General features: G+C 41.3%; 2 protein-coding genes across 2 annotated transcripts in view; one reads left to right on the top strand and one right to left on the bottom strand.

Annotated features, from left to right (window-relative positions):
* ASB3 (ankyrin repeat and SOCS box containing 3) overlaps nt 1–19,521 on the bottom strand; it is a 151,042-nt gene extending 131,521 nt beyond the window's left edge. The window contains exon 1 of the mRNA XM_056114057.1: nt 19,442–19,521. The gene's annotated coding sequence lies outside the window, so the exon portion shown is untranslated. The remainder of the gene's footprint in view (nt 1–19,441) is intronic.
* LOC130023513 (60S ribosomal protein L35-like) lies at nt 7,939–8,526 on the top strand. Its single transcript, XM_056114061.1, has one exon. It carries the CDS (start codon nt 7,939–7,941, stop codon nt 8,323–8,325), a length of 387 nt encoding a protein of 128 aa, XP_055970036.1. The 3' UTR covers nt 8,326–8,526.
* Nucleotides 19,522–19,547: the final 26 nt, after the last annotated feature.

The raw sequence follows: 19,547 nt of genomic DNA, 5'->3' as shown, positions 1-19,547 counted from the left end.
ATCAGAAATGAAAAGGGGATCATAACAACAGGTAAAGGTAAAGGTAAAGGCCCTCCCGTTGATCGTCGATTTGCTCGAGCGGGCCCAGTAACGTCTCCATTGGAGACTTTGGTGTTACTATGTCTGGCATATCGAATACTCTCAGTAGCTTGCCGGGCTCTCCGAGAGGGGCGGAGGAATCGAACTCGGGTCAGCCATGTTGGCCGCTTGTAAGGCGAACGCCCTACGGTAGGGTGTTTGCCTTGCACGCAGCCAACATGGCCGACGCGAGTTCAATTCCTCCGCCCGTCTAGGAGAGCCCGGCAAGCTACCGAGAGTATCTCACCCGCCCGGCAGAGCCTGGCAAGCTCCCCATGACGTATTCGGTATTCGATATGCCAGACACAGTAACAACAAAGTCTCCAATGGAGACGTTACTGGGCCCGCTGGAGCAAATGTAGGAGTATTGCTATTTATTCAGCCATTGATTAGGCTGATTGAATTGGCCATGAACTTCACCATAACAACAGAAACTACAGAAATTCAAAGGATCCTCAGAGAGTACTTTGAGAAGCTTTATGCCACGGAACATCAAAATCTCGAGGAAATGGATAAATTCCTAGACTCCTACAGACTCCCAAGGCTGAACCATGAAGACCTGGAATACCTGAACAGACCTATCACCACCAAGGAAATTGAAATGATAATAAAAAGTCTCCCCAAGCACAAAAGCCCTGGCCCGGATGGATTCACTACTGCATTCTTCCAAACCTTTAAAGAAGACTTACTCCCAATCCTCTTTAAGCTTTTCCACGAAATTGAAATATCAAAAACACTTCCGAATAGTTTCTACGAAGCGAACATCACACTGATACCAAAAGCAGACAGAGATACCACAAAGAAAGAGAATTACAGGCCGATATCCCTGATGAACACAGATGCAAAGATCCTCAACAAACTACTAGCAAATAGAATCCAACGACTCATCAAAAAGATCATACACCATGACCAAGTAGGATTCATCCCAGGGATGCAAGGATGGTTTAACATTCGGAAATCAATCAACATAATCCATCATATCAACAAAAGAAAAGATAAAAAGCATATGATCATATCAATAGATGCAGAGAAAGCATTTGATAAGATCCAGCACCCCTTTATGATGAAAATCCTAGCCAAAATGGGTATAGAGGGGACTTTCCTCAACATAGTTAAAGCCATCTACCACAAGCCTACAGCAAGCATCATCCTCAATGGGGAAAAACTGAGAGCCTTCCCTCTAAGATCAGGGACGAGACAAGGATGCCCACTCTCTCCACTGCTGTTCAATATAGTACTGGAAGTACTTGCAATAGCGATTAGGCAAGAAAAAGATATTAAGGGCATTCAGGTAGGAAAGGAAGAAATCAAGCTCTCACTATTCGCAGATGATATGATACTATACTTAGAGAACCCAATAACCTCCACCAAAAAACTCTTAGAAACAATAGACTTGCATAGTAAAGTTGCAGGCTATAAAGTCAATACCCAAGAGTCCATGGCTTTCCTATATGCAAACAGTGAGAGAGAGGAAAGCTACATGAAAAAATCAATCCCGTTCACAATTGTGCCCCAGAAAATCAAGTACCTAGGAATCAGCTTAACTAAGGAAGTAAAGGACCTGTACAAAGAAAATTACAAAATGCTACTTCAGGAAATAAAAGAGGACATGAGGAAATGGAAACATATCCCCTGCTCATGGGTCGGGAGACTTAACATTGACTTAACTACCAAAAGCATTGTATAAATTCAATGCAATTCCTATAAGGATACCCATGACATTCTTCAAAGAAATGGAGCAAAAACTCTTGAAATTTATATGGAACAATAAGCCCCTGCGAATAGCTAAAGCAATTCTTGGGAAAAAGAAAATGGGAGGAATCAACCTCCCTAACTTCAAACTCTACTACAAAGCAGTAATAATTAAAACAGCATGGTACTGGAACAAAGGCAGAACTGCAGACCAATGGAACAGGGTTGAATACACTGACATCTCCCCTCAATCATATGATCATCTAATCTTTGATAAAGGTGCAAGTAATGTGAAGTGGAGTAAGGAAAGCCTCTTTAACAAATTGTGCTGGCATCACTGGACGGCTACATGCCAAAAAATGGGCTCAGAACTCTGCCTAACACCATGTACAAAAGTAAGATCAAAATGGATTAAAGACCTCAACATCAGACCAGAAACCATAAGGTACATTGAAGACAAAGTTGGCAAAACCCTCCATGACATTGAAGCTAATGGTATCTTCAAAGATGCCACGCCACTGGCCGAGCAAGTGAAAACAGAGATAGATAAATGAGACTATCTTAAACTAAGAAGCTTCTGCACCTCCAAAGAAACAGTGACCAAAATACAAAGACAGTCTACAGAATGAGAAAGGATATTCACCGAATACACATCTGACAAGGCGTTGATATCAAGGATATACAAAGTACTGGTTGAACTCCACAAGAAGAAAACATCCAACCCCATCAAAAAATGGGGTAATGAAATGAAGAGAAACTTTCTCAAAGAAGAAATCCGAATGGCAAAAAAGCACATGAGAAAATGCTCTACATCATTAATCATCAGAGACTGGCCCACATTCAAAAGAACAAAAGCAACCGATGCTGGCGCAGATGTGGCGAGAAAGAGACACTCCTTCACTGTTGGTGGGAATGCCGACTAGTTCAGCCCTTTTGGAAAACAGTATGCACGTTTCTCAAAAAATTTGAAATTGAGCTCCCATTTGACCCAGTGATACCACTCCTGGGAATATATCCCAGAGAGGCAAAAATGTGTAGTTGAAGTGACATCTGCACTTGTTTGTTCATTGCAGCACTCTTTATAATAGCCAGAATCTGGAAAAAACCTGAGTGCCCGAGAACAGATGACTGGTTAAAGAAACTTTGGTACATCTACACAATGGAGTATTATGTAGCTGTTAGAAAAGATGAAGTCATGAAATTTACATACAAGTGGTACAATATGGAAAGTATCATGCTAAGCTAAATGAGTCAGAAAGAGAGGGATAGACATAGAAAGGTTGCATTCATCTGGGGGATATAAAGTAACAAAATATGAGATTAATACCCAAGAATAGCTGAGATCAACACCAGGAGGATTACTCCATAGCTTAGAGGCCAGCCGGGTATTCTATGGGAAAGGGCAGTTCAGATAGAGAAGGGAGCACCAAATAAAGGCTGTTTGGAGGATCCTCCCAGGAGGGGAGATGCATATTGAAAGTAGACTATGGACTGAACAGGTTTGCCACTCAATGCCTCTTTTGCAGACCACAACACCCAAAAGGAGAGAGAGAACAAAAGGGAACGCCCTGCCACAGAGGCAGGGTGAGGGGGGGTTGGGGGGATATTATCCATGGTGGTGGAAAATGGGCACTGGTGGAGGTATGGGTATTTGATCATTGTATGACCGAAACCCAAGCACAAAGATTTGTAAATCTACAACTGTACCTCATGGTGCTTCACTAATAATATATATATATATATATATATATATATATATACATATATATATAAATTAAACATTTTAAACATTAAAAAAAAAGATGATAAAATGTCAGTTTCCGGGAGCTGGGTTTTATAGTCTCTGAGTCTTGACCGTTGATGGGATTACACGGCGCCAGGGGGCCAGTTGGTGGGTATGACCCCCGCCTACTGGAATTTGGAGGATCTGGGTGGAGGATGCTCAGCCCCAATCCGAGTAGGCTTGGAGATCTCAACCCCGGGACCTGCGTGCCTTTGTTCCCATGCCGGTGCCTTCATGCATGCGGAGAGTGGTCTCAGCATGGTGGTGGCTGGTGCTGGAGGTCCTTGGCTGCCGGAGCCCTAGTCAGGGCAGGGAGGAAAACTCAACCCGCTCCCCTACAAGGGGCCCCGGCAAGGACAGCCAGGCGCAGGGGCAAGAGACTCTCTAGAACCACATGGAAACTATTTTTTACTTATTTAGCAATGTCTCCATACCACTTTGTGTAGTTGTTGGAGCTGTTTGAGTGGGCCAGCCCAGAACCCATATTCCTGCAGGATGCCCTAGACATCTCAGCCATGCGCAGAAAAATCTATCATAGCTTGTTATCTCCTTCAAGATTTATTTATGAGTCTCTAGAACATGGTCAGTAGATCTAAGCTTAGATGGTGCTGTAGGTGGTTCATGGGTGTGACTGCCCATTTCAAAGTATTTAACCCAATCTGAACTTTTATGGTGTAAGACAGAGATTTAGCTGTGTGTGTGTGTGTGTGTGTGTGTGTGTGTGTGTGTATCTCTGTGTGGTGTATCCAGTTTTCCCAGCACCATTTGTTGAAAGGGCTTTCCTTGTTCCAATTCATGCACCTCACTCCTTTGTCATAGGTAAAATGTCCATATATTTGAAAGTTTATTTCTGGGTTCTCAATTCTATTCCATTGATATGTCTTTTATTCCAATACCACAAAATTTTTATTACTATTGCCTTATTAAAATTAAATAATGCAATCCAATCCATCTTCTTTTATCTTAGCATTGCGTGGGCTCTTTGGAGAATACTATGGTTCAATGCACATTAACAGTATTATTTTCCTCTAAGAACTTGAAGAATGTCAGTGGAATTTTTGACAGAGATAGCACCCACTGAATCTGCATATTTTAAACACTGAATCTGAATATTTTATATGATCATTTTGACAGTAATTCTTCCAACTCTTCCATTGACAATGTATGCCAATGTCAATTCCCCAATCCATGACAGCCTGTTTTTTTTCCATTTCCTTGGTTCCCCATCTATTTCTTTCAATATGACATAATTTTCAATGTATAAATCTTTCCATGTATAAATCTTTAATATCCAAAATACTTGTTTTATTCTTAGATTTATTTTAAATGGGGTTGCCTTTTACTTCTCTTCTAGTTCGTTTGCATATAGAAATGGAACAGGGTATTTTGTATTGATTTTGTATTGATTGTTGTTTTTAGCTTTTGTTAAGTCTTTAGGGTCCATCATATTAATATTATCATGTTATCTTTCGTTTTGTTTTGTTTGGGGGACACACACACAGGTGCTCAGGGTTTACTCTTGGCTCTTTGGCACACCTGGCACACCTGGCAATGCTCAGAGGACCATAAGGGTGCTGGGGATTTGAAGCAGAGTCAGTGGGATACAATGAAATCACCTTAATCTTTACAATACTTTTCAGGTCCAACTCTTGAGTTTTTTCCACTATGATGTTAGTTTTAGGTTTCTTGCAGTGAACATTAAGTATCCTGAGAAATATTCCTTCTAGCCCTTTTGGTGAGAGCCTTTATCACATGCTTATCAAAATAATCTGTTGATATGATCCTATAAGTTTTATCTTTTGTTGATGTGGTATATCACATTTATTAATCTGCAAATAGTGAACTACATCCTTGTGTCTTTGGAATGAATCCCTTTTGATTATGGTGTATAATTTTGATATATTGTTGAATTCAGTGCACTAATGTTTTGTTCAGAATTCTGCATCAACGTTCATCAGGAATATTGGCCCATAATTTTATTAGAAACGTCTCTATTTTTGATATTAGACTAATACTGACCTCACAAAACTATTAGGAAGAATTCCTGTTTATTGAATTTTCTAGAAGAAATTAGGAAGGATAGATAATGAAACCTCTCACTAGTAAACCTGTCTGGCTCTGAATTTTGTTTTTGATTACTGAGTCAATTTCCTTCCTAGTAACAGGTCTGTGAAAGTTTTCTATTTTCTCATACTTCATTCTTTAGGTGGGTGAAAATCCTCCCAAGGACTGTTTTTTGTTTGTTTGGGTTTTGGCCACACCTGACTGTGCTCAGTAAATACTTCTGGCTCTGCTCTCAGGAATGACACCAGGCAGGGCTGAGGATCATATGCAAGGTGAGTCTTACTCATTATAACCTTTCCAGACCAAAAAGATTTTTGACTGTTTTGGGTTTTGAGTCAAACCTGATGGTGCTCAGGACTTACTTACTCCTAGCTCTGAACTCAGGGATCACTACTGGAGGAGCTCAGAAAACCATATGTAGTGCCAAGGATTTACACCAGGTTAACCACAAACAATGCCAAGCACCCTGCCTGCTGAACTATCTCTCCAACTCCCCAAGGACATAATTTTTATGAGTCTAAAATCCATCCACTTCTTCTGAATTCTTCAGTTTAGTGGCATAAAGGCACATTGAAATCTTTTATGATCTTTTGTATTTCTTGGGTATCTGTTGTCACTTCTCCTTTTCATTTCTAATTCGACTTACTGGATTTCTTTTTTCTCAGTGAGATTTTATATCTCACTTATTCTTTACAAATAACAGCTGAGCTCTTGAATCAGAGATATAGCTCGATTTAAGTTGAGCACATGATTTCCATGCAGGAGGCCCAGGCTCAATTTTTGGCATCAAATGGTTCCCCAATAAGCAACCTGAACACAGAGCTGGAAGTAGCTATTTGGTAATGGTAGACCCTCCCCCCCCCAAAAAAAAAAAATACCATAGCTCTTGGTTTCACTGATATGTTAGATTTATTTCTATGTAATTTATTTCCACTCCAATTTTTATCCATTTCTTTCACTTTGTATTTCATTTGTTCTTTCTTGGCAAAGAGGATAGCCTCCCCTTCAAGTGGTTGTAGATACAAAGCAGTTAAAGAATATAGAAAAAAGTCCCCCAGGCACTGCCAGGAGTGATCCCTGAGCACAGTGCAAGGACTAAGACCTGAGCACAGTCTGATATGGTCTAAAAACAAGAAAACAAGGAAAAAAATAGTGGGTCTGTGGAGAGACAGTGGAGGTGTTAAGGTGCATTCCTTGTATGTGGCAGACCCTGGTTTAATCCCAACACATGATGATCCCACCATCACCAGGTGGAGCCCTGGAGGTCTCGAGTTCCACTGGAAGGGTCCACGTAATCCCCAACAGTGCAGGATCCAAGCTGTACCAAATTCATGGGCACAAAACATCAGATCCAATTGGCTGAGAACCTGTAAGGACACCTGAGCACTATTTGAGGAACCCCCTTCCCCACCCTACACACACACACACACACACACACACACAAATAGGGCTGGGAAGACAGTTCAAAGGGTTGGAGCACATACTTTATGTACCAGAGTTTCAGGGTCAATCTATAGCAATTCATAGTTCCCCAAGCACTACCAAATGTAACCTTCTCTTTGGAGGACCCGCCAGGGTTGGGAGATGCATGCCGAATGTAGACTATAGATCAAACACAATGGCCACTCTATGCCTCTATTGCAAACTACAACACCCAAAAGGAAAGAAATAACAAAAGGGAATGCCCTGCCACAGAGACAGGGTGGGGTGGGGAGTATTTGGGATCACTGGTGGTATAGAATAGGCACTGGTGGAGGGATGGGTACTCTTGATCACTGTATGACTGAGATGCAAGCACAAAAGTTTGTAAATATGTAACTGTACCTCATGGTAATTCAGTAATTTAAAAAAATGTAACCTTCTCAACACCCCAGCACACACTCTGAGTAGTCCCATGCACTGCTAGATATGGCCCAAATAAATAAAAAAAAAAAAGAAGAAAAAAGCAATCAAATAAATATGCACTCTCCAGTCTTAACATCAACAACAAACAGGGAAGAGTAATTTTTTTTAAGTGGGAGCAGATTTTCATTCAATCCCAGATACCACATGCCCCCCCACTCATGGGTTTATCCCTGGTGGTTCCAAGAACCTCTGGGAAACCCCCAATTTCTTGTTTAAGGTCACACCTGATACTGTTTGGGGCTTACTCCTGGGTCTATCACATGCAAGGCAAGTGCCCTATAAACTGTACTCTCTCTCCCACCCCTGGAGACCCAAATTTAATTAGTTTTTTAAATATTGAGTGACTTGAAACTATGAAGGGAGAATATTGGGAAAAGCCTCAGTGAACAGGTGTCAAAGGCAGCAGCTTGAGCAGCATGGCCAAGATTAAGGCCCAAGACCTTCCTGGCAAGAAGGAGCTGCTCAAGCAAGTGGATGACCTGAGGGTGGCATTGTTCCAGCTATGTGTCACCAAAGTGAGAGGCGGCTCATTTCTAAGGTCTCCAAGAGTTGTTCACAAATCCATCGCCTATGTTCTTGCAGTTATTAACCAGACTCAGAAAGAGAACCTCAGAAAATTCTACAAGGGCAAGAAATACAAGACCCTGGATTTGTGGCCCAAGAAAACACCATGGACTCAACAAGCAAGAGGAGAGCTGAAGACCAAGAGGCAGCAGCGGAAGGAGCTGCTGTCCCCCACCCTGCAAATGTGCAGTCAAGAGCTGAGCCTCAGTCACAACAAAGCACTCACTGGCAAAAATTAATAAATAAAAAGCTTCAAATGGAAGAATGGGAGACAAAGAAAAGACCCTCTTGGATTGATTTGTCATATTATAGGATTTTTTTTTCTTTAGAATAATCCAAATGGTATTGAGTAGAATAGAGGAAAAGGAAGTTCGTAATTAATAGGAGAAAATGTCCCAGAAGTAAATGACTCATGAAGTAACATAAAAAACATGTTTTTAAAAAAGAACCAAAACTAGGTATGTGTTTTAAATATATCATGAAACCTGTGATGTGATTAAGAATCTAATAAAATTTTGCAGAGGAAAATGTTACCAATTGGAACAAAGAAAATCAGCTCAAAACCTATCTTATTAAAAAAATTAATATTTTAGTATACATAACATTAAACAAAGCAAATAAACACTTTAGGTGGCAGAACAGCTACACGTGTGCATATATTTTTTTACTTATTTAACTTATGAAATTATCTTTTAAAAGGAGTAGGATTAATTACATGAAACTTGTCAGACCTTTGATAAATTTTTTCCAATTGTGTTTTAAAAACAGTATCAATTTGAGCATGAATTTAAAGTTCCCCCCCAAAAAAAAAACTGTCAAGAAACAAACTTGACTGTATTTTGATGTTTAATGTTTTCCAGGACACAAAATGATTGCTAAACTTCTTTAATTACGCCAATTTCTACTCCTCTATAATGTCATTTTCTATATTTCTATAATGCCAATCAAGCAAAGGTGGGAATCTATACAACCCATTAGATTTAAGCACATTAAATTCAAATCATATTATTCAATTGAAGTACCAATTCAAATACAACCAAAAACTCATAAGAAATTAACAACATTGGGGGCAGAAAGATAGTACAGCAGGTAGGGCGTTTGCCTTGCAACCAGGTTCGATCCCCGGCATCCCATATGATCTTGCACCACCGGGTGTGACCCAAAAAACAAACAAAAAAAAATTATGTATATATGTACACACACACACAAATTGTCAGTAAAAAGCACCATTTGAGAATTACCTTTCACTAAATGTTACAGTATACTTCAAAACTTTATAGTTCTTCATTTTGAAGTTATTTTTACAGCTATAAGGCAGAATCTTCATTAACTAGACAAAGCTTTATTTTTATTAAAGTAGCATTACATGAATTTGAGGTGTACATCATTGAAAACCAGCACATATATATGAATTCCCCATTAAAAGTTCAAATGTATCCTTCAGCATACATTTGTCCCCTTTCTTCTGACTTATTGGTCCTCCTCTATTGGAAACCACGAGTTTTGTATTTTGGGGAGAGGGCTTCTCAAAAGGGGCTCAGGAGGCAGAGGCTCCACTGGTAGTTCAATGAAAGTGAACTGTCCTGCTCAGGCCCTGCAATGCTGGCAATTACCTGGGGATCTCCAGAGTCACACTCAGCAGTGGCAGGCAGGCCTGCAGGGTGACATCCAGTGATACTTGGGAACCATGTGATGCCAGGGATCAAACCTAGGTCTGGTACTATCTCCCACTATAATATCTCCCAATCCTACTAACTGATTTAATATTTCAAAAGTTTGTTGTTTTAGATTTGTTTGCTTGTGTTCACTGTGTGCCACTTGAGTGGAATCATACAGTGTTTCTCTTTTTCCACCTGACTTATTTTTATGAGGAATAATACACTCTGAGTTAATTCAAACTGTTGGGAATGGCAGGATTTCATCTTTTTTTAATATAGCTAAATAGTATTTCACTGTGTGTATATAACTTTTTATCCATTATATAAGCACTTAGTTTTCCAGTTCTTGATTATTGTAAATAAACACAAAAGTACATATAGTTCTTAAACTCAGTTCTTGTATTTCTTTTAGGTAAATGGCCAGAAATAAAATAACTGAGTGGAGTTGTTTTGTTTTGTTGAGTCTCACCCAGTGGTGCTCAGGGGTTAGTCCTGGCTTTGTGCTCAGAAATTATTCCTGGCAGTGTTCAACGGAAGATATGGGATACCAGGGACCAAACCTGAGTTGGCTGCGTGCAAGGCAAACACCCTACTCAATGTGCTATCAACTGGCCTCAGCATTTCACCAACACTTTACACAGCCAAGACACTTATTAAGACTTGAGGACACAACACAACTTCATGGATAAACAACCGCTCAGGAACTCAAAGACTCAAACCAATTTTGAAAGAACTGAAGGGTTACTTTAAGGCAAGACAAACCCCATGAAACACACCAAAATTTTACAGAATGATGGACAAAACCCCAGAATAATAATCTCTCTCAATGTCTAAACATACCAATTAAGAGACACAGAGTGGCAAAATGGATTAAAAAGTTGAATCCAACATTCTGCTGCCTACGAGAAACACATTTGAATAGTCAGAGCAAATTCAGACTCAAAGTCAAAGATAGGAAAATAATTCTTCAAGAACACAACTCCCTCAAAAAAGGCAAGGCCTGGGGCTGGAGCAATAGCACAGCAGGTAGGGCGGTTGCCTTGCACGCAGCTGATCCAGGTTCGTCTCCCAGCATCCCATATGATCCCCTGAATACTGTCAGGGGTAATTCCTGAGTGCAGAGCCAGGAGTAGCCCCTGTGCATCGTCAGGTGTGAACCCCCCCCCCCAAAAAAAAAGCAAGGGTTGCCATACTATTATCTGACGACACAGATTTCAGGTTGAAAGGTTTTAAGAGACAGCAAAGGTCATTTCTTAATAATCAAGAGATATGTACATCAGGAAGAAATCACACTCCTAAAACATATCTGCACCCAATGAAGAACCAGCAAAACATTTAAATACACATGGGACATTCTCCAAGATAGACCACAAGCTGAGTCACAAAACATACCAAAATCAAAAAGACAGCTAGGTAGTTAGGGCTTGAGTGATAGTACAGTGGGTAGGACATTTGTCTTGCATGTGGCCAACCCAGGTTCAGTCCCCGACACCCCATACTGTCCCCCGAGGACCACCAGGAATAATTCCTAAGTGCAGAGCCAGGAATAACCCCTGAGTATCACCAGGTGTGAGCCAAAAAGCCAACAACAACAACAACAACAACAACAAATCAAGAGGATAGAAATTGTATCAACTATCTTCTAAAACCATTATGCACTGAAAATAGAAGTTAATTACAGAGAAACAGAGAATAAAAACAAACACCTAAATATAAAACAGTTCACTACTGAACAACTAGTGGGTCAGAGAGACAATTAAAGAGGAAGTCAAAAGATTCCTGGAAACAAAAGTTAATGATGACACAAGCTAACCAGCTACATGTGGAACACAAGAACAGTATAAAGAGAAAAGTTTATAGCTCTGCAGGCTTTCATCAGAAAGGAAAATGATTAACAAAAGGAGCCCAAACCAGGCAGAAGGAAGGAAATAATAAAACTTAAAGCAAAAATTAACAAGCTGGAATCCCAAAAAAAAACCCAAAACATCAACGAAACCGAAAGCTAGTTCTTAGAATAAACTAGATCAATAAACCACTAACAGGAGAGAGAAAGAGGGGAGAAGGGAGGAAGAGAGAGAGCAAAGAGAGAGCAGAGAGAGAGAACCCTCATGAATCTAATCAGAAATGAGGGGGGGGACACATCACCACAGAAATTCAAAAGCTCATCAGAGATTACTTTGATAATCTTTATGCTGCAAAACAAGAGTACCTAGAACAAATGGATAAATTCCTGGTTTCCTATAACATCCCAAGGATGAACCAATTAGACTTGGAATATCTGAACAGACCTGTCACTATTGAGGAAACTGAAACAGTAATCAAAAGCCTTACCAAAAACAAAAGCCCAGACCCAGATGGTGAATTCTTTCACACCTTTAAAGAGGATCTACTGCCAATCCTTTTCAAGCTCTCTGAGGAAACTGAAGAAACAGAAAAACTCCCAAACAGTAAACATCATCCTGATACCAAAAGCAGACAGGTGCCACACACATACACACACACTTATAGGCCAATATCCCTGGTGAACACAGATGTAAAAATCCTCAACAAAATCCTAGCAAGTAGAATCTAATAACTAATCGAAAAGATCATACACCATGACCAAGTAGGATTCATCCTGAGGATACATGGACAGTTTAACATATGCAAATCAATCAACATAATACACAATATCAAGTAGGAAAAAAAAACCATTTGATGTAGAGAAAGCATTTGACAAGATCCAGTATCCATTCATGATAAAAAGACTCAACAAAATGGGAGCTGAAGAAACTTTCTTCAATGTAGTCAAAGCCACTTAACACAAGCCCACAGCAAACATTATTCTCAATGGGTAAAAACTGGAAAAATCTTCCCTCTAAAATCAGCACAAGACAAGGCAGCCCATGCCCAAGCTCACCACTTCTATTCAATATGATACGGGAAATACTTGCCATAACAGTTAAGCAAAAAAAAAAGATACTGAGGGGATCCAGACAGGAAATGGAAGAGTTAAGTTCTCACTATTTGCAGATGACATGACAATATTTAGAAAATTCTACAGGCTACAAAAAAAGCTCCTAGAAACAGTAGATTTGTATAGTAAAGTACAGATTACAAAAGCAATACACAAAAGTCCATGGCTTTCCTATATACAATTAATGAAAGAGATTAAAGAAAAAATCCCATTCATAATTGTGCCTCAGAAAACAAAGTACACTGGAATCAGCTTAACTCTCTGCAAAGAAAACTACAAAATGCTACTTCAAGAAATAAAAGAGGACACAAGGAAATGGAAACACATTCCCTGCTCAAGGACTGGGAGAATTAACACTATCATACTTCCAAAAGCAGTGTACAGAGTCAATGCATTTCCTACAACATTTTTACCCATGACATTTTTCAAGATATATTAAACGCTCCTAAAATTCATATGGGACAATAAATCCTCACAAATACCTTTTTTGGGGGGAAAAAGATGGGAAGCATCATATTCCCAAACATCAAACTATACTACAAAGCAGTAGTAGTTAAAACATGGTACTGAAATAAAAAGACCCTCAGATCAATGAAATAGAGTTGAATATCCTGACACAGACTCTCAAATATATGATAATTTAATCTTTAATAAAGAAGCAAGAATATGAAGTGAAGCAAGAAAAGCCTCTTCAACAAGTGGTGCTGGGAAAACTGGGCAGCTACATGCGGGAAAAAAATGAAAGACTAACACCAGGCACAAAAAATCAAATCAAAATGGATTAAAGACCTCAATTATCAGACCCAAACCCAAAATATAGAGAAAATCATAGGCAGAACTCTCCATGATATTGAACCTAAAGGTATCTTCAAGGATGAAAAACCACTGACTAAACAAGTGGAAGCAAAGATAAATAAATGGGACTAATAAGCTTTTGCACTTCAAAGAAAACAATGACCAAGATTCAAGGACAGTCCGCAAAATGGGAAAATTTATTTACCCAACACCATCTGACAAGGGATTAATATCAGAAATATATAAGACACTGGTAGTACTTTACAAGAAAAAAAATCCAACCTCATCAAGAGTAGAAGAAATTCACAGAAACTTCCTCAAAGAAATACAAATGGTCAAGAGGCACATGAATAAAATGCTCTCCATCACTAATCATCACTTATCACTTCACTTATCATCGCTTAATCCCCGTTATTCATCGATTTATTCGAGCGGGTGCCAGTAACGTCTCCATTCATCCCGGTTGCGTGCTAGCGTAGCCCAATGGTATCTGTTCGTTCTAGGAACATGCAGAGCCTCAAACTGATCATTCAGGGTCTTGACGAAGAAGTCTGACCATCTTGTAGGTGGGCATCCACGTGATCTTTTGATGTCCCGTGGAATCCAATCAGTAATGGCTCTAGTCCAGCGGTTGTCTGTAAACCTCATTACATGTCCAGCCCATCTGATTTTTGATGTCTTGGCAAATGAGAGAGCGTCCCTGATTCTTGAGCATTGACGAAGATCAGAACTCCGGATTCTATCTCTTATTTGAGTTAATCGTGATATTCCAAGCATAGCTCTTTCGATTCCTCTTTGAGACCCGAACAGCATTCTCATCCCGTTTTCGTAGGGTCCAGGTCTCTGAGGCATATGTTAATGCAGGAAGAACAGTGGAATCAAAGAGATGTGCTCGTAGCTGGAGGTTCTTTGTCCTTTTAGTTATTTCTTCAACATTCTTGAAGGCATTCCAAGCCGCTCTCTTCCTCCTGCGCAACTCAGGTGCCAGGTCATCATGTTGATTTCTTGACCTAGGTATATATAACTGTTGCATTCGGAGATGGTGGTTCTGTTGAGAGCGAATGGAGCGTCAGGAACAAGGCTGTTTCTCATAAACATTGTCTTCTTAAGATTCAGCTGTAGTCCTACCTTTCCACATTCACGGTCAAAGTCGTTCAGCATTTGTGCCGCTTGGCTGATGTTTCGTGTTATTAGAAGGATGTCATCAGCAAAGCGGAGGTGGTGTAGTTGCCGACCATCTCTCTTCACTCCCATGCTTTCTCATTCCAGTTGTCGCATGATGTTCTCGAGGGTGGCACTGAAGAGTTTTGGTGAAATGGTATCACCCTGCCGAACCCCTCTCTTGATATGGATGATTACTTCTTTGTAGAATGGTGAGATCTTGGTAGTGAATCCGCAATAGAGCTCACGAAGGATCCTGATGTAGTGAGTTTGTACGCCCTGATTGGCTAGGGCTTCCATGACCGCTTCCTTCTCAACAGAATCAAAGGCCTTCTTTAAATCAATGAACGTTAGACAGAGCGGCATCTTGAACTCCCAAGAAACCTCAATGAGCTTAGTAATCGTGTGGATATGGTCGATGGTACTGAATCCTTTTCGGAATTCGGCTTGTTCACATGGTTGTCCTTCATCTAGTGTTCTGCAAATCCTATTCAGGATGACTCAAGTGAACAGTTTGTAGACGACAGACAATAGGCAGATTGGGCGATAGTTGCCAATGTCGTGGATGTCTCCCTTCTTGTATAGTAGTATAGTCCTGCTGGTTTTCCATTGCGATGGAACCTTGCATTCAGACAGGTAGCGTGTGAAGAGCCGAGCCAATGTATTGATGAGTACTGATGGTAAGTTCTTCAGGTGTTCAGGTCTGATCTTGTCTGGGCCAGGTGCTCTTTGTTTCTTTACCGACGAGATGGCATGTTGGATTTCGGAAGGGAGAACATTGGGAACGACATATCCATCATGTGGTATGTGGTATGTGGGCAAGTGGACGTGGCTATTAAAGAGATCTGAGTAGAAGTCATGAATAATCTTCTCCATTGCCCTTCTGGAAGATGTGATAGATCCATCATGATGTCGGAGGGCAGTCATCTTGGTTTTGTAGTTGGTGAAGGACAAGCAGGCATTACGAATGCTTTTCCCAGCTTCTGCCACATCTACCAGTACTGCTGCTCTCCTGTTTTTGAGGTCATCCTTGATGGCTTCTCTGCACTGTTTTGCCAGTTCGGATGTTCGCTTGTGGTTGCCTGAGGCATGTGCCAAGCCACGTTGGCGAATAAGTTCAAGAGTGTTCGAAGAAAGGCAGTTTTTTGTGTTTATCTCTCTTTTGGCATTCCTCGCACAATCATGGAGGTGCTGAATCATTCGATCGTATTCCTCATCAATGTTGTCAATGACAGCATCTTCCCATGTTGCCGCAACAGAGCCAAAGAGCTCCCAGTTGGTGGTTGTTCTGGGAGTCCTCTTCTTAAACCTTGCATTCTTTTCTCCTCGTTCTGTGAGGTAGAATTTTGCACGAAGAAGACGGCGGTCTGATCCCGTTTGGAATTTTGGGACAACAGCAACATCGGTTAGGCAAAACTGCCGATTGAATATGATGTGGTCTATTTCATTGTGAAACCGTCCATCGGGAGACTCCCATGTCCAACGTTTAAATTCAGCCTTTTGGAACTGTGAGTTACCATAGAAGGTTTTGGTTGACATGATGAACTCAGACAGTCTGTCACCCTGTTCGTTCCATTCTAGGCCATGGGTCCCGATGTGGAGTTCATTGACTGATCTTCTTGGTCCTATCTTGGCATTAAAATCACCGACAATGATCTTGTAGAAGGTGTGATCTTCTTTATAGATATAGAAATATATATATATATTCATATAAAATATATAAAATATAATCATCAGGGAGATGAAAATCAGAACAAGCTATCAACTCATGCCACGGAGACTGGCACAGATCCAAGAGAACAAGAACAACCAGTGCTGGTGTGGATACAGGGAGAAAGGGACTCTCGGTCATTGCTGGTGGGAATGCCAACTGGTCCAGCCTTTTTGGAAAACAGTATGGGCATCCCTCAAAAAAACTAGAAATTGAGCTTCCATACAACCCAGCAATATGGGAATATATCCTAGGGCCCCCCCAAAAAAACATAACGCAGAAAAGGCATCATTGCAGTTCATTGCAGCACTATTCACAATAGCCGGAATCTGGAAAAAACCTAAGTGCCCAAGAACAAAAGACTGGATAAAGAAACTATGGTACATCTACATAGTGTAATACTACGCAGACACTAGAAAAAATGAAGTCATAAAATCTGCTTAGACATGGATGGATATGGAGAGTATCATGCTGAGTGAAATGACTCATGCTGGAGAGTGATAAGATGTAGAATGGCAGCGGTAGGGCATTTGCCTTGCACACAGCCAACATGGCCGACCTGAGTTCGATTCCTCCGCCCCTCTCGGAGAGCCCGGCAAGCTGCCGAGAGTATCTCGCCCGCACGGCAGAGCCTGGCAAGCTCCCCGTGACGTATTCGATATGCCAGACACAGTGTTCATTTGCAGGATATTAAAAACAACATAGTATGAGACCAAAGACAGTAGAAACAAGGGCCAGAAGGACTGGTCCATAATTGGAAGCTTGCCACAATTAATGGTATGGGGGAATGCAGTTAGAACATTTCTTTTATTTACTCCAAGGCATCTAGTTTTTTTTGCTGTAACTGTGAAAAGGATTGTTTTCCTAAGTTCTCTTTTAGCTAGTTCATTATGTACATATAGAAACACAACATATTCTTACGTATTAATCGTCTATACTGTCACACTGTGATAATGATTGTTGGTCCAACAAAAGTTATTGAAGATACTTTCTATGCTCCAGCATAAGCTCTTGGTTCCTTGGTCATTACCAAGTTGGCCATGTACATGTGATTTTTATCTTAGATTTCAATTCTGTTCTGTTAATTGTGTTTTATTCCAATACCATGCTGTTTTAATTATCATCATGTAGTGTAGCTTGAATTATGGGAGCATGCTTCCTCCATTTTTGTTTTATTCTCATGTTTTTAAAATTCAGAATCTTTTGTAGTTTCTAATAAATATCATGACGATACTATTTCTGTGAATAATTCCATTTAAATTATGACAGAGGTTACATTCAACCTGTATACAGCATTAGGAAAGATAGCCATTTTAAGACAATACAGGATACATTACAATCTCTTCATTTCTTTTATCAATGTCATTAGTTTCAAGTTACACTTCTTTTATTTACTCCAAGGCATCTAGTTTTTTTTGCTGTAACTGTGAAAAGGATTGTTTTCCTAAGTTCTCTTTTAGCTAGTTCATTATGTACATATAGAAACACAACATATTCTTACGTATTAATCGTCTATACTGTCACAAAGGTCCTCTACTTACCCATATCTTTCCACTTAGTAAGCTAATGACTAAAAGGTAAAGGTAAAGGTAAAGGCCCTCCCATTGATCGTCGATTTGCTCCAGCGGGCCCAGTAACGTCTCCATTGGAGACTTTGTTGTTACTGTGTCTGGCATATCGAATACTCTTGGTAGCTTGCCGGGCTCTCCGAAGTTAATAATATTCATTCCTCTTATTTAAGGTTCTAAATCAGTGTTTCTCAACCACAACCATTTTGCCTAAAGAAAGAACATCTGGAAATGTTTGCAGATCTTTGATTATCACAAATAGGGGACTGAGATACTATTACTGGCATCTCAAAAACACAACCAGGGGAGACTAGGAAACATCAAGCAATACACAAGAAAGCCCCTCATTATGAAAAATAAACTAGTCCAAAAAATGCCCAATAGCACCAATATTTTTTTAATTCTGCTAAAATGCAAAATACTATTTTTAATTTAACGTAAACCTTTGCAAGTCTTCAATTCAATGGTAGAAAATTTAAAGTTGCTTACTTTCCTCATTTTATATAAATTCCCAGTAGTCGGGAAGAAAGTTTTCTCTTGACTTCTATGATATCTAAATTCCCTGATTTTATTTTGGCCTACTGGGCATAACTTCTCAGTCCGTTCTGTTACTCTTCAACGCTGTTTAGTTCCCAATGTTGCAATAACCCTTGATTTTGCTGTTATCCTCGTTTTCCCCCCTAATCTCAGTCAGTAGTATGCCTTTAACTATATCTACTGCTGACAACGTCCAAATGTATAACTAAACCTTAATCTGCTTCCCCACTCACTTCAGACTGAGACAATCTGTAACTTCCCTTCAACGTATAATCGAAGTCAATGCCTAAAGAATGACTATAACAAAATCTCCATTATAATTAACAAACATGTGACGCTGAGACTGGGGGGCGGGGTGCACAGGGAGGGACAGAGCTTTGGGAAGGGTCACAGGGAGGGTCAGACCCAGGGGAGAGCTGAGTGAAGGGGCACAGGGAGGGTGGGAGGGAGGCTGCAGGCGGGTGAGAGTGGGGGTTCTGAGGAAGGGTGGGGGGTTGGCTGAGGGAAGGTGAGGAGAGGGTAGGAGGGGGGAGGAGGGCTGAGGGAGGATGGGAGGGGGGAATGAGGAGGGATGAACCGGGGAGGCTGAGGGAAGGTGGGACGGAGGGCTGAGGGAGGGCGGGACTGGGAACGGGCTGAAGAGAGGTGGGAAGGGGCCTGAGGGAAGGTGGGAAGAGGAGGCGCTAAGGGCTGAGGGGGGTGGGGCGGAGGGGCTGAGGGAAGGAGGGACGGAGGGCTGAGGAAACGCGAGACGGGACCTGAGGGAAGGTGGGACAAGGGGGGCGCTGAGGAAGGATGGGACGGGGAGGGGGGCTGAGGCGCGCGCCGAGGCCGGGTCGGGAGTCTGAGGCTCCGGGTCTGAGGCGCCTCCGTCCCGCCAGTGCCCGTCGCCTGGCGGGACTCCCGCGCGTCCCCTTCCGGACGACGGCGCCGCCCAAAACGGGCCCGCGCGCCTCGGGGAGGACTCACCGGCTCCGACGCGGTTGGGGCGGGACCGTCCCGGCTCCCGTCGGCGGCGCGTAGGGCCCGGAAGTGGTGCCGGAAGTGGCGGCGGCAGGCGCGGGGCCGGAAAGCG

This window comes from Sorex fumeus, unplaced genomic scaffold (genome assembly GCF_029834395.1).
Source record: "Sorex fumeus unplaced genomic scaffold, SorFum_2.1 ptg000024l, whole genome shotgun sequence".
NCBI lineage: Eukaryota > Metazoa > Chordata > Mammalia > Eulipotyphla > Soricidae > Sorex > Sorex fumeus.
This window is presented reverse-complemented; position numbering and strand designations above follow the sequence as displayed.